General features: G+C 41.0%; 1 protein-coding gene across 1 annotated transcript in view; it reads right to left on the bottom strand.

Moving 5' to 3' along the window:
* LOC137996298 (GDP-mannose 4,6 dehydratase-like) overlaps positions 1–15,000 on the bottom strand; it is a 34,469-nt gene that overhangs the window by 2,448 nt on the left and 17,021 nt on the right. The window contains 6 exon segments of the mRNA XM_068841706.1: positions 1,823–1,919; positions 7,400–7,518; positions 7,918–7,977; positions 8,961–9,004; positions 9,007–9,027; positions 10,085–10,189. Of these exon segments, the coding sequence (XP_068697807.1) occupies positions 1,823–1,919; positions 7,400–7,518; positions 7,918–7,977; positions 8,961–9,004; positions 9,007–9,027; positions 10,085–10,189 (446 nt within the window).

Raw genomic sequence — 15,000 nt, 5'->3', positions numbered from 1 at the left:
CAGAGCTCTTGGAGCCTCGCTACGCTTGATTGAAGAATTTTTAATCATACTTCTAGTGACATCGGTTAACATCTGATCAAATTTTGGCCGCCGAGAATGATTTTGAACAGGAATGATATTTAGGCTATGTTTACAACTGCTGTTGCTTCGATTTTTTTTGCAAAAATCTTTAAAGGAAGAGCAGAGAGAATGTATCCGAAGAATGGTTTGTCTAAAAGAAGACTTTATAGTTGTTCTCCCTACGGGATATAGCAATAGTGTTATTTACAGTCCCGAACATTCTAGAGAAAAAAATCTCATTGGACAATTCGACTTGGCCAATGAGAGTGCAGAATGTAAAATGATCGCCATCGAGCTATAACGGCAGTAGCCACACAAAGAGGCGAGCGCATGGGAAGATTATAAAAAGCCGAACATTCTTTGGAATTTATACGTCAAAAATCGTGGTGCGATCCCGGAGTGGAGTTAATTTGATAGGAAATTTATCTGGCCCTAAGGCTGTGGTGTTTTTATGGAGATACTGTCCGTTGCTTTGGGATACGAGAGCAATTTGTGGGACGAGATCGCCGCGAGTCACCAGCCTTTCAACTCTTTATGGGGGGAAATGACAACTAGCAACATCGTAAAAATTCGTAAGCCACAAACCCGTCTAAAATGGACACAGCTGCGCTCCGATTGCACAGACAAGGCGAGGACAACTGTACGTAGAGGTAGGTGAAGTTTATTTCTACATTTACAGCTTGCTTTAGCATTTATAAGCTCAAAGTTAATTTTTCGCAACAAAGTCTATATATCGTATACCGAGCTTGGGCTGCCTATGGACAGAGAAATTCGACATCGTTTACGGAAGCGCTGAACAATGGTTTTAATCAAGGTTTTAATAGTGTCACACTTCTAACAAAATGATAATATTGAGTAGCGGTTGCTGGAAAACTAGAATTTCTCAAAGTCCATTTTCCTCGGAGATATTAGCATGTTTTATTGGTATCTTAAATATTATAGTTAAAGTAAAGTTTATTGTTGTACTGATGATTGCGCCTGATAATATGAAGGATTCGGCCTTTTTCTGCGATTTTATCTCGAAAGTCTTCGTTCCTTGATGGTTTGAACAAAGAAACCGGCTTTGTTATATGTTTTTCGATAAAGAAAGCGCAGTTTTCTGCCAAATTTTCCAGTCAAACAACCGGCATTTATTTCTCTTCGGTGTCGTCAGCACAGAGCGCACTTGTAAGTTGTATCAACGTAACTACCACAAGCTTAAGGTTGGTTTCACTAGCGACGAAGTCGGAGTCGGAGTCGTAATCAGAAGCGCATAGCGATACGACCTAGTGAAAATCAAACTGCCGGAGTCGGAAGCAGAACACCGATTCCGCTTATGACTCCGTCGCTTACGATCCAGTGAAAACTGTATTGTCGGAGTCGGAAGCAGACGCGGGAGAATAAACCACAGAGCTCGATTCCAAGCATTGTGACTGGTTGGTTCTTCCTTTTCCGCTTCCGACTCCGACTACCTAGTTTTCACTGGATCACAAGCGAAAGGAGTCATAAGCGGAGTCGGAAGAAAATGGGAACGTTCTGATTCTTCCGAATCCGATTTTCGTCGAGCTTATGACTCCGCTTACGACTCCGATCTTTGATTTTCCGCTCTAGGTCATAAGCGCTCTAAGGACTCAGACTACGACTCCGACTCCGTCGCTAGTGAAAAGCAGTCTTTAGGCACGCGGTTTGAGCCAATCACAACGCTTGCTATACGATATGACCATTTTATTATGTACCAGGGTCATCGCAAGAACAGTTGAATCAATGTATTTGATGAACTCACCACTTCAGTTGGCCGGTAGAACTTGGGGTCTACTGCCACAAGTACTTTGCCATTGCTTGCATCTTTGCCTATTTCATTGACCCCTTCTCCTTCCCATCTATAAGACAAGCATGCCCAAAAAAATGAATCTTCATAATAACGACGATGAACTTTATTTACGTGTCAACTGTTTTTCGCTCCGGGGCACTAATTCGGGATACTGCACAGAAATCAACTCATATCATCGTAGGTCGTTAGTAACCGGAGATAAACCAAGTGGAGTCGATACGAGAACCAACAAACTTAACCCACATGTGACGCCAAGTCTGGAAGTCAAACCCGGGGCCACATTGGTGGGAGGCGAGTGACCTCACCACTGCGCCTTCTCTACTCCCATAATGAAAGTAAAGTGGCATTCTTGTATTCAGATCGTGCGGGTGACTGTAGTCCCTAGAAGGATTCTTATTACTGCCTGTCGTTTCGATATCCACCGTCAGTAGAAGCCATCCTCAGAGTCGAGTGAATCGTTGCCTGCACTCCTGTCTTTATGCTGAATGGTCAGCAGCATAAACATTATGTCATGGGCCAGCTATGAAGTATCCCCTGATTATAAGCAATTGCTCTGATTATGTTGTAGGCGGTGAAGACTGTGGACAATGATTGCTGGGTCTTCGAGATGACTGTAGGGTGGTCAACTCTCAGTAAAATTGATCTGTATTGTCTTTGTAAATTTCACCCGCCACCTCTCCTTGGTAAGTAAAGTAGAGAAGGCGGTCGACTGTTAATTTGCTTAGTTTCTTGTGTCCAGTTAATATAAAGTAAAGTCGCTATCAGAAGAATTTCTTGATTATTCTATACTGTTCACATTATACAATACAGGCAAACAAATCTGCAACTGGATGGGTAATAATAATAATAATAATAATAATAATAATAATAATAATAAAAAATGGGCACTGGGGTAGAACAAGTTGGTGCCTTAGCCTACCACGGGAATATGGACGCTCCCGCCCAACAGAGTCTTGGGTGGCACCTTTGGCAAGTGCCAACAACCCAAAAGCCACCCGTGTTAGGATTACAACAACCTCATTTGATGAGAGAATGTCAAATATTGAATTTAACACTAACAACGTCAATGGGACCGGAGCTTGTAGTCAAGGTGTCGCGTCCGGCAGGTGTCCTGTGGATCAGCAGCGCAGGCCCGGTCGTCATCCTGCTACTGGTGAACAACGACAGACGAGATTGGGATGGTCAAAGGAGGATAACAAACGGTTGTTTGAATGTTACATCAGGAGTGAACCAGAGAGGAAAGGGTACAGAAAAGATTGCTAAACCTGTGGAAAGCCCGTTACATCAACAACGAACTGACAGAACTCACCGAGCAGAGATTGACTGATCAAGTACGCCAGATTAAGAACAAGAAGTGGCTAGAGATTGTGGAGCAAGAGGAAATAGCCATACGAGTAAGACATAAACATCAGGAGATTGAAACTTCAGAGCTCCATTCCACAGATACACCAGACTATGAACATCAGGAGACTGAAACTACAGAGCTTCTTACCACAGATACACCAGACCATGAAACAACATCTAATACCCAAGAAGAACACCAACGTGAAGAGGAACCCAGAGTTTTCACTGCTGAAGAATTACAAGAAGAGATCAGCCCAGAACTGGAAGCCCTCTGTGACAGGATCCTAGAAATTATACAACTAGAACAGAGAATAGGATTACCATCACTGAAGTCATGCAAAAGAACGAAGCTGAAAGCAGAAGTTGGAAAAATCAATGAAGCCGTCAAAAGGATTCAGACGCACAACATCACTGAACTGAATTCTTTAATGTATGCAGCTGCATATGTTACTACAGAAAGAATGGAAATGATAAAAGGGAGGAAAGGGAGAAGAACTGAAGAGCCATTCTGGAAGAGAAGGATTAAGGGGAATATCGAAACTTGGAGAAAAGACCTGAAAAAGATTGAGGAAGTCCGAAGAGGAAACATGTCTCACGCATGTTGAAACAGAAGATCAAGGCAGGTGGAGTTAAGATCAAAAGATACGACGAGAGATGTCAACAGTTCAAACAGAACCACCTGTTTAGAACCAATCAGAAGCTGTTCTACAAAACACTAGATGGAAAGGAACGAGGAGAAACGGTGTTACCTGATCCCACAGAAGCAACCTTCTTCTGGAGCAAGATCTGGTCGGAGGAAGTCGGTCACAATGAGAGAATACATGTATCTTGGCTAGAGGATGTAGAGGAGGAGTTCAGTACAACAGAGGTGCAAGAAGATATCAGCTTCACTGTGCAGGATATTAGAAATGGAGTGAGCAAGATGCCAAACTGGAAGGCAGCCGGCCCCGATCTTGCTAAGGGGTTCTGGTTTAAGAAACTGACAGGATTGCACTCTAGATTGCAAGAATGCTTGCAAGACTGTATATGTCAAGGCAATATACCAGAGTGGATGGTCAGGGGAAGAACAGTTTTGATACAAAAGGACACAGCGAAGGGTGCCCAGGCCAGCAACTACCGCCCTATTGCCGCCTACCCATGATGTGGAAGCTCTTGACAGGAGTTATGGGAGAGAAGTTATACCACCACTTGGAAAGGAATGGACTGCTAACAGATGACGATGAACAGAAGGGGTGCAGGAAGGGATCCTGAGGAACTAAAGATCAATTGCTTGTATACAAGGCAATCCTGAACAACTGCCGGAGAAGGTTGACAAACCTGTCAATGGCTTGGATAGACTACAAGAAGGCATATGATATGGTGCCCCATTCATGGATCCTGAAATTCCTGGAGATGGTTGGGGCTGCCAAGAATATGATCTCTATGATCAGCAACAGCATGGTGAACTGGCCCTCGGGCAGGTGGACATTAGGAGAGGAATCTTTCAAGGTGACTCCTTGTCACCACTACTGTTTATAGTGACACGAAGCCCATTAACCACCTACTATTCATGTGTGATCTGAAGCTGTACAGAGCTAGCAAAGATCAACTAGACTCACTTGTTCAAGTAGTAAGGATCTTCTCGCCAGAAATGAAGATGTCGTTTGGGCTAGACAAGTGTGCTGTCCTGGAAATGAGAAGGGGAAGACAAGTTGGCAGTAGCGGAATAGAATTACCCGACGACCAGCGTATAGGGGAAATAGAGGAAGAAGGCTACAAATACCTTGGCATCTTACGGTTGGACCAGAACCTCAACACCAAGATGAAAGGCAAGATAACATCGGAGTATATCAGAAGAGTCAAGAAGTTGTGTAGATCAAAACTCAATGGAGGAAATTTGATCGGTGGCATCAATACCTGGGCGGTAGGTGTATTACGCTACAGTGCGGGGATTGTGGACTGGACAATGGAGGAGGTAGCCAACATGGATAGAAGAACTAGGAAGATCTTGACAACTGCACACCAAGAGTAATGTTGCGAGGCTGTACCTGCTGAGAAAGGAAGGGGTAAGAGGACTGATCGACATCGAGGAGTGTGTAAGAAGGGATATCAAATCCCTTCATGGCTCTCTAAGAGAGAGCAAAGAGTGGATGCTTCAAGCTGCGTTGAACGAGAAAGTGATTGTCGAAGAAGAGAGTCTGCAGGACTATGAGAGGAGGCGGAAAGACGAGAAAGTTTAAAACTGGAAGGAGAAAGCCCTACATGGTGCGTTTGTCCAACAAATATCAGATGAAGGTGGAGAGGAGTCTTGGATATGGCTCAGGAATGAATTCGTAAAAAAGGACACAGAAGGTTTGATTCTTGCTGCTCAGAAACAAGCTTTAAGAACAAACTCGATCAAGCACAGCATAGATATGACCTCAGAGACACCACTGTTTAGATTGTGTGGAGATGCCACTGAAACAGTACGACACATTGTCAGTGGATGCAAGACGCTTTCCCAGAGAGAGTATAGGAAGCGCCACGACAAGGTGGCCCTGCGGGTACACTGGGAGATGCGCAGGAAGTATGGTATCAACCCTTGCCAACTGCAGAAAATGGAGAAGTGAGGATTACCTGGGACATGACTATCTACACAGACAAAGTGCTGAAGCATTATCGGCCAGATATTACTCTAGTGCATAAAGACACACAGAAATGGACCCTTACTGACATAGCTTTGCCAGCGGACCAGAATATCACCAGAACTAAAGAGGAGATGGTTGAAAAGTACCAGGAACTAAAGTGCCCCTGTGATAAAAAAAATTACCTCCATTTTTTCTTCAGATTTTTAAAGTGTGTTTGCTTAACACCTAACTTTTTGCTTTACACCTAACTTTGATTTTTATCCGAATGCGGTTTACTTTGTGTGTAAGTTTTGGATTTCACGGCCCGCCACTACTCACGTTCAAAACTGACCGAATGGACCTCAGAGGGTTGGATCCAAGGAAAAGTGACGTCAAAGGCTCACTAGCTTAAAATCTCAGCGTGTGATATACATTCAAAAGGACAGTTTAAAAGTCTGAAAGTCCAAAACTTCCGTGCTGCATATTAATTCTGCGGTGTACACACGCATTCCATTCCTAAACTAGTGAGCCCTTGACGTAATTTTCTCCTGGATCCAGCTCTCTCAAGATTACGATGTATAAAGTTGGCAATGGTGGACCATTCAATAGAGAAATTCCAGTTAAAATAAACATGTGTCTTTTTTAAATCAAGGCTTAAAACTTTGGTCGCTTAGTGTTTAGTTAACATAGTCTTGAAATCCAAAGAAAAATAAGAATTTATTTTTGGTCACAGCGGCACTTTCAGTCTCAAGATTATTTAGCCGAGCCCGAGTGGTCTACCAATAGGATATTTCCATGATGACGCCATTTGACTACAAGTACCAGAATCCTACAGCTTGTCTCATGCTAATTAGAGCTATTGTTATTTTTACCCCGCTGGGAAAACAAAATTGAAATAAGAAAAGACAAACAAACTGAATTCTGATAGCTATAGTTGTAGTCAAATGATGCTATCGTGAAAGTTGCCTTTTGGGGAGACTACAAATCAACGGGAATCAGAAACAATCAAATCAAATGTTGGTTTTTGAGGAGAGGGGAAAACTGGAAACCTCTCGGAGCAGAGTAAAGAACCAACAAATTTAAACTCAACCCACATATGGCGTCGAATCCGGGAATCGAACCCGAGCCACATTGGTGGGAGGCGAGTGCTCTCAGCACTGCACCACCCCTGCTCCCCTGAAAATGGCCATTATAAGCCCAGATTGCAGCCGTTCATGGAAGAGAAGTGTCTACATTTGAAGATTTCACCAGAGACATCCACAGTTTGGATGGTGATTGGGGACTTGAAGACCTGTTTCTCAAGCAACCACAGGTCAGTGACAATTCTTTCTTTAGGTTGAGCTCCGCGTCAGAGCATGGGAAAATAAGGGACTGTGCACAATCTAAGGAAACAGCTGAATGTCAGGCAATTTGTAAGAAGCAAACCGTCTAGTGAAGTTTCATCCTAAGCTTTCCAATATCATTCGAGTGAGTAAAATAATAAAATCTAGCGCGCTGCATCTTCATGATACTCGTAAAAAGCACGTGCATAAGATTGGAGAATCTCTTCCTTTTAAAATGAATCTCCAAATGCTAAATTCAACTGATATCCCTCACTTACACAATTTTTATTCCAACATGCTCAAACGCTTTCTCAGTGAATTCCCTCACACTGTGAACGTCTCCAGTTGCAACCACATAGTCCTCTGATTTTTCATGTTGTAACATGAGCCACATTGCCTATCAATAAAACAATATTGTATAAGGCCATTGCTTTTTTCCATTTAAACGGTTCATTGTTCCCCTACAGGTTCTTGCGCCTCTTCCTTCATCTGCAATCCAAGTTAAGGGATTCTATCGTCTAAAACAGAATTGCTTAGAAGAGCTAGTCAAAGGACTCAGTTTTTACTCTGATCACGGGCTGATTTTCTGAGGAGACTTACGTGAGTAAAGACTTGATTAGAATAGTTCTAGTTCAAAAAGCTTCGAATGCCAGCCGACATTTAATTATTCTTTCCCTGTACAGCGACTGACCAGTTAAAAAGATTGAAATGATCAAACTAAACTAAGGTTTTGTTCAACCTGACTCTGAACTAAGAATCAACAAGAAAACCAGTTCAACGCAGGTCTTGTTCATACCTCAACATAGTCTCTCGCATGTCCCCAATCTCTTTTAGCGTCCAAATTTCCAAGCGTGAGCTAAGATTCAAATTGTGAATAAACAAAAAATGACACGAGCAATAACAGTAAAATAAAATGATTTGATTCACGGGTCAATAGATGAGTCACTAACGTGTTTGGTTCCGTTTAAGATAAGTTCATGCATTTGGTCACGTTGGAACTGTTTCAGATAGTACTAAGCACTGATTTGGGGACAAGATGGATTTGGAACTGAGTTATGAAAGACTGACCGAACTCGTCTGGGAAACAAATGAAAACGTAAATTGTCAATAATGTTTTCATAAATTTAGAAAAGGCGGACAAAAGGCGGGTAGTTGTATTGTATACTTTGGTACCTTGAACATGATATTTATTTTGAATTCTGTAATATAATTTAGATAACAATGTTAAGTTGTTACATTGTATGTACAAGACCCGTGTACAGCAGCTACAAAACGGAGGCTACAGGCTATTACTATTGAAACAACCCCATTCCCAGAGTAGAGAAATAGATACACTCCTATTATGCGCGCTCACATATTGCCAGGAACACGCATGATGAGCAACATGTGGAAAGCTTATGCCGTTACCTACCAGACGAGGGCTATCATCGTCTGACAGTTAAGCATTGCCTGAACTTCGTCGAACCAGACAAGCGATCACACACAGAAGGCATTGAAAACATATGATGGGGAGTAAAACTAAGCACTCCTCGTACAGGAACAGGTGGTGGCATCAGCTCTAGAAAAACGATCCACTTTGAAACATCACTGAACATATCGCCGATCTCTAATGTGCGATAAGAAGCAACCATCCACACTCCATGCAGGAAAAAAAGAAAACACTCTTGGCAGTGCTTCGGTGAATAAGGGCAACTTAAAAACGGTTGAGCTAAACATTCAATTTCAGTTTTATCAAATTTATTTTGTCTACCTGTTATATATTAGAGTGTGAACCACAATACAAAGCTGACTCGTAAATCCACTTCTTTCCCTTATTTTTATTTTTAGGAGATTGCTAACCTTATCCTGAAGCCCCAGGTGGATTTTTGCCACTGCTCTAGTGATTTTCTTGTGACAAATGTTTCACCTGAGAGATGATAACAATAATGCAGAGTCAAGCCAGTGCGTGACGTCACATGAGATACGATACCCTAAAGGCTAGAAGGAACAACTGAAAACAAGTGGAAATTATCAGAGTGCGGGTGAATTTGTAAAACAAAGCAGAATACATTGTAGGGCCCTGGCTTTGGCTTCTCATTGTAATAACGCTAATTGTGCTACAGGCTGTTTATTGTCGATGGTTGTCGATAATAATTGCTGATGATACACGTTACTACATGTATCTTTATTGCTGATGAAGTCAATTTTAGGTTTATTGTAATTATCAATAAATACTTTCCCAAGGGAAAAAAAAACAGACAAAATGTTTCACAGTGTCCCTTATCTCCCAGTAGAAAATAAAACAATAGAAAACCCCAAATGAGAAAAGCTATCCTCACACCTATCTGGACCATTTAAGCAATTACCTCTTATGGACACCTGAATAAATTCATGGAATCCTTTCAGGGGAACACATAAGCCAAATAAATTGACCTGCTCCCAACTGAGTGGCTTCATATCTCAGTTGGTAGAGCATCGCACTGGCATCGCAGAGGTCAATGGGTTCGAATCCCATTGAAGCTGCAGGTGAATTAAAATTTGTCAGGTATATAAGAGACAATACTATTATATGGCCGATATAACACGTGCTGTGATTGGCTCAAAGCAGCTAAGCCCAAGGGCCGATTATGGATTATACAAATTAGTTTGTTTCTTCTTTAGAACCGTTCTTCTAGCCATGTAATAAACAACTTAATAACCTTGACCATTCGGTCATTACAGCAAAATCTCAAACTGAGGCCTAGCTGTATTGACCTGGTGACCTCACTCTCGGTTATTGGGTAGTTATTATTGAGTAAATTGTCCAGATAACTCAAACTGCAAGGACACTTTTCTCTTTTGTCTACAACCAACACTTCAAATACATACATTTATTTCATTCAATAAAAAACCTGTTGGCTGCAAAAGCACATCACAGGAGCACCTGCAATTTTGTTATGTAGCATCACTGTGCTTAAAGCATTTAACTCTGCCGTGACCTATACCTCTACGTGGACTTTCATGGTTAAATAAGATTCCATTGCAGGTGAACATGTTGTAAGCTTCTCTGTAGTTCACAACAATCCAGTAAGCGTACACCTTTGCAGCTCCTGTTAGAAAGAGTAACAATGCATTAAACTAGACACATTTTTAGGCTATTGTTACAGGAGTTGTCTAGTGCAAGAGGTTCAAAGTCTCTAATCCATTTTCTTTCAATGTTCACAGTTTGCATTTCACAACCATTTTTCAGCCATAAATAGCATACACTATAAGAGCAACAGCTGAAAACACAAGGTCCTTTCAAAGAAAAGAAGTTTACTGGTATGGTTAATAAAAACTATGAATCATTGAAGAATAGAAATTATGAAAGAGAGAAATGATTGTTCCGCTTATCTGGGCAATTTTTAGCAACTGTCTCAAATAGACACCTCAAAAATTCAGGTGGCCCCATGACATCGGTGCAATGCTCTACCAACTGAGCTACATGTATGAAGCCACACAGTTGGGAGCAGGTCAATTTGTTGGGCTCATGTGTTCCTGTGAAAGGACTCAATGAAAGAAACGTACATGCAGATATTTGAATGAAGTGGAGGCTAAAGACGAAAGTGCTTCCAGTCCGAGGATAATTTCTCTCTTTCGTCTCTCGCCCGCACTTCATTCAAATATCTACGTTTCTTTAATAAAAATCATCTGAACAAAAATTTGGAAGCTCTGTTCTGTATGAGCACAGGAAAGTGAAGCTAACAATGTGGAAGAGTCTTCAAACAAAGAAAGACTTTGCGATTTGAACGAAATTATGCTAAATGAGGGAACTCAATGGTGGGCTTTTGAAACCCATACAAACAAGAGATCTTCACATGGCTTAGAAGGACCTGTATCCTCCAGTTGAAATGACACTTTTCACCAAAGAAATTATTGCATGTTGAAGCACCTTAGACTGAGTCCTACAGTGTGTATATGTTTTGGTCATTCCTTTGCCATTCTATGCAAATTTGCAGTGTGAAATGACCAAATGAAATCTCATTTTTTCTGTAACCCATGGGCACACTAGATTTAAACAAACTTGGAACTTCCCATTTTAACCCATTCCCTCCTGAGAGCGAGACTTTAGAGATTTTACTCTGTATAATGCCAGACGATTATTTTTTTACTCATCAGTGAGGGATGTTTTAGGGGTGAATGAGTACAGTGTAGCCTTTAGGGTCTCTAAGTATCAATATCAAAACTTACCATATGGTGATCTGGGATAGAATGGTGTTTTCTCAGTTTGAGGGATCTCCTGCACCTTGCCAAACATTTCACTGGTAGATGCCTAATGAAATACCAGTAATAACCCTTCAGTCCCGAAATTACCTTTGCCAAGTTAATTTGCATGTCCACAGTTAACTACAGTCTGTACATGTACATGTATCAGCAGTTGATTCCTCAAGTGAGTCGGATGGGATCGTTTGCAACCAGATATTAGTAAGGTTAGCTTTCTGAACATAGCCTTTTTTTATAGGTACCGACAAAAAAGTCAAAGTACAAATTTCCCAAGCTTTGCCATAAACCACCATTTTGGGAAATCAAGGCCCTTTTTTTTGTTTGTACAAAAAAATGTAAAGTTCTGAGAAATGGAGAAAAAAACCACTGCCTTTCTTCATGCAGAGACAGGCTTGACTTTGAGTTTGACTTGCACACAAGATTTTTATTTCCAAACATATACCCAAGGCACACAACTAAACTGTCCTCAAGGCTTACAGCCAAAAATATGAGATTTGACAGGCCGCTAGTGGCCATAGACAATACATTCCCAAGCCTCGAGTTGAAATGTTTGGGAACAAGTTTCAATGAGGCAAAACAAAAGTTTTCAATCCCTCGAGACTCAAGATGGCCACCGTGTGATTAAAGCCTGTTACATTGTACAAACACAGAATGTGTGATATTCTGATACCCTACCTGATAGAATCTAATTTGGTGCTCAAATCCACAGGTTTTAATTGCATCCAGTATTCTTAGTGTGCCAAGAGCATCAACATTTGCAGTATATTCGGCTAAATCAAATGATACCTAAGATAAATTGCAAACGGAGGAGATTTTGCTTTCAATAACGGTGAGTGTCCACTTTTAAGGTTACTGAATTATCTGGAATCTACATGTATTACAATACTCTTAGACTAAAGCCCTTCAGCCCTTTACCCATTGACACAGGGGAGTAATACTTAAATGACATATTCTACTCTGTCTAATGCCAGATGATTTTACTCATCAACTGGGGGTATTCTGGGATGCCTGAGGAGTGAATGGGTTAAAGAGGGGGTGGGGGGGGGGGGGTGGATGTAAAGATTGTTAACCCATTCATTCCTGAATTGGCTCCCATTGACAATTAAAATCATCTGGTATTACTGTAACATTGTTGGAATGTGGTCACTTTAGTCCACCTCCACCATTTTGGATTGTTCATGGTTCTCAGATTGGATACTGGGCCCTTGACTGTGATTGGTCTTTGCAATACAACATTGTTGAAAGGACGCCTACTGTACAATAGTCATGCTTCAAAACATTCTTCCAACAAAAATGTTGAACAAACATCATCAAACATGCATTCTACATATTGTAACATTGTTGATCCAACAAATGTTTTATAACTATGTTTGAACATGTAGCCAGGGCTTAAGGGTCTACATATAGTATCACCTAAACCTCTTAGGCTCATGTTTTAACAGAGAACAACTTGATAGTAACTGTTTTAGTTATTTCTAAAGCACCTGCAAGCAAGTTTTAATAAAATTCATGTTTGCCTGCCGTGATGCTTCATCTTGCCTTGTTTGAATCCAAACAATAGTAACTGTTGGTACATTTTGTATGTTGACTAAATTACCCCATTCTTTAAAGTCTCTATAACGCTTATTTTTTCCCCATTTTTTGACCTTCCGTTTAATATCTATAATGTCAGTCTGGAGTGTAGTACTTCAAAAAAGTTTCCCTCATAGTGCATCCAAGTGTTTTAGCAGGTGTCTGATTTATACACATAAAATTTTTGGCTGAGCCAGTACTACACTCCTGTAAAATCAGTTCTCCTCTATGGATCTGAGACATGGAGGCAGACAAGACAGGCACTCCGACCAGAAGATCCAGACCTTCATAAATTGTTGCCTGAGACGCATCTTTAACTTTTGGTGACCTGAGAAAACTCACAATGAGGAGCTTTGGGAGCGTGGGGAACAACCAATAAGCGAACAAATCTTGAGAAGGAAACGGGGCTGGATTGGTCACACCCCTGCGGAATGCGCCAAGCAACATCACCCAGCAAGCTTTGAGGTGGAATCCCCAGGGGAAAGAAAAAGCGGGAACGCCCCAGAAACAGCTGGCGACGGGTCACTGATGCGGAACTGAAGCTGATAGGATTGCAACTGGAAAGAAGCTGAACGAAAAGCCCCAGTTCAAGTTCGCTGGCAAGGGGTTGTCGATGGCCTATGCTCCACCTGGAGCAATGGGCCTAAGTAAGTACAAGTAAGAAGGTACGTACTACAATGTCAATGGGTTAAACCAAAAGTTAAAAATACTGGGAAAAAAATAAGCATCATAGGGACTTTAAGATGAAGCTCTTGGTATGAGAAATACATGTGCTAATGTAGAGTCATACATGTACTGTACTAATGTAGAGGCCAATTGTTTCCAAAATAGCTCTCAAATAGAAACACAATTTTAAATTTACAAAACATGTTTCTGATGATCGACATCCATCGTCAGTTGTGAATACATATAGTGAACCGCTAGTCGGTGTTATAATATATACAGATGGCTAATAAAATGCATGAGTACTGATTAAATAACAACGTGAATGTGAGGTAGTAGAAAAATACAATGAATGAGAAGATAATGAAAAAAAAAAGTGTTTAAATTGACATGATTAACGTTGCTTGTTTAATGAGGGTTTTTTCCCAACCTACTCTGTGGTAAGCGCCTCCTTAGATTTTTTTAGTTGAAAAGGCATGGAAGGCGGTGTCCAAGGTGAGGGTTGAAGAAGGCACTCCTCTGATTCGCATAAAGGATCTGCATGTTTCTGACCCATTAATGTGGGCTGAAGAGATATGCGAGTTCTTTAATCAGATGTTAAATGGTCACAACACATGTAGCAAAGCTGTCGGTTTGTTTTCGCCCGACATAACAGACAGGCACTACAGCCTGCGCAAGAAAATTTGTAAACAACACGGGAATCGTGATAATTTTCAATCCTTGACACCAGACTCCGACGCCTTTTTTCAATCAACTAAAAATCAAGGAGGCCCTTACACATACATGTAGGGTTGGGACACAACCCCCTCATTAAACAAGCAATTTAATCATGTACAATTTAACACTTTCATTGTAATTTTCCTCATCCAAATACCCCTTGTCGTTCTCATCATTGTATTTTCTATTACCTCACCTTCACGTTGTTATTTAATCAGTACGCGTGCATTTTATTAGCCATCTGTATAGAACACCGACTAGCGGTTCCACTTTGTATTCACAACTGACAGATGGATGTTGATCCTCTGACACATGTTTTGTAAATTTAAAATTGTGTGTTTCTATTTGAAAGCTATTTTCCAAAATAGTTTAAAACCCAAAATCAACGTTTACCAACTTCCAAGCATGCCCTAATTTATCACACATTACTTTAGTTTTTCCAAGGTATCCTTAACATGGGTTGGCTTCTGTGCGCCTAAATTGTAAATCTCCTCTGGCCGACCTAAGTGTAAAAAAACATTATCCATGAAAAAGAGAGTTTTTGCTTTACTTGTAGGCACAAAGTTATAATCAAGTTTGTTGAGCCCGTGAACATAATCCAGGAACGCATACATTTGTCAGCTAACCTCCGTGTTTGAAAAAATGATTTTAACGAGATTGGTGCTGTCAGTGAGGTCAACCATAGTGGAGTATCATGTCTGTAAAC

The sequence above is a fragment of the Montipora foliosa genome, chromosome 1, assembly GCF_036669935.1.
Source record: "Montipora foliosa isolate CH-2021 chromosome 1, ASM3666993v2, whole genome shotgun sequence".
NCBI classification, from domain to species: Eukaryota; Metazoa; Cnidaria; class Anthozoa; order Scleractinia; family Acroporidae; genus Montipora; species Montipora foliosa.
This window is presented reverse-complemented; position numbering and strand designations above follow the sequence as displayed.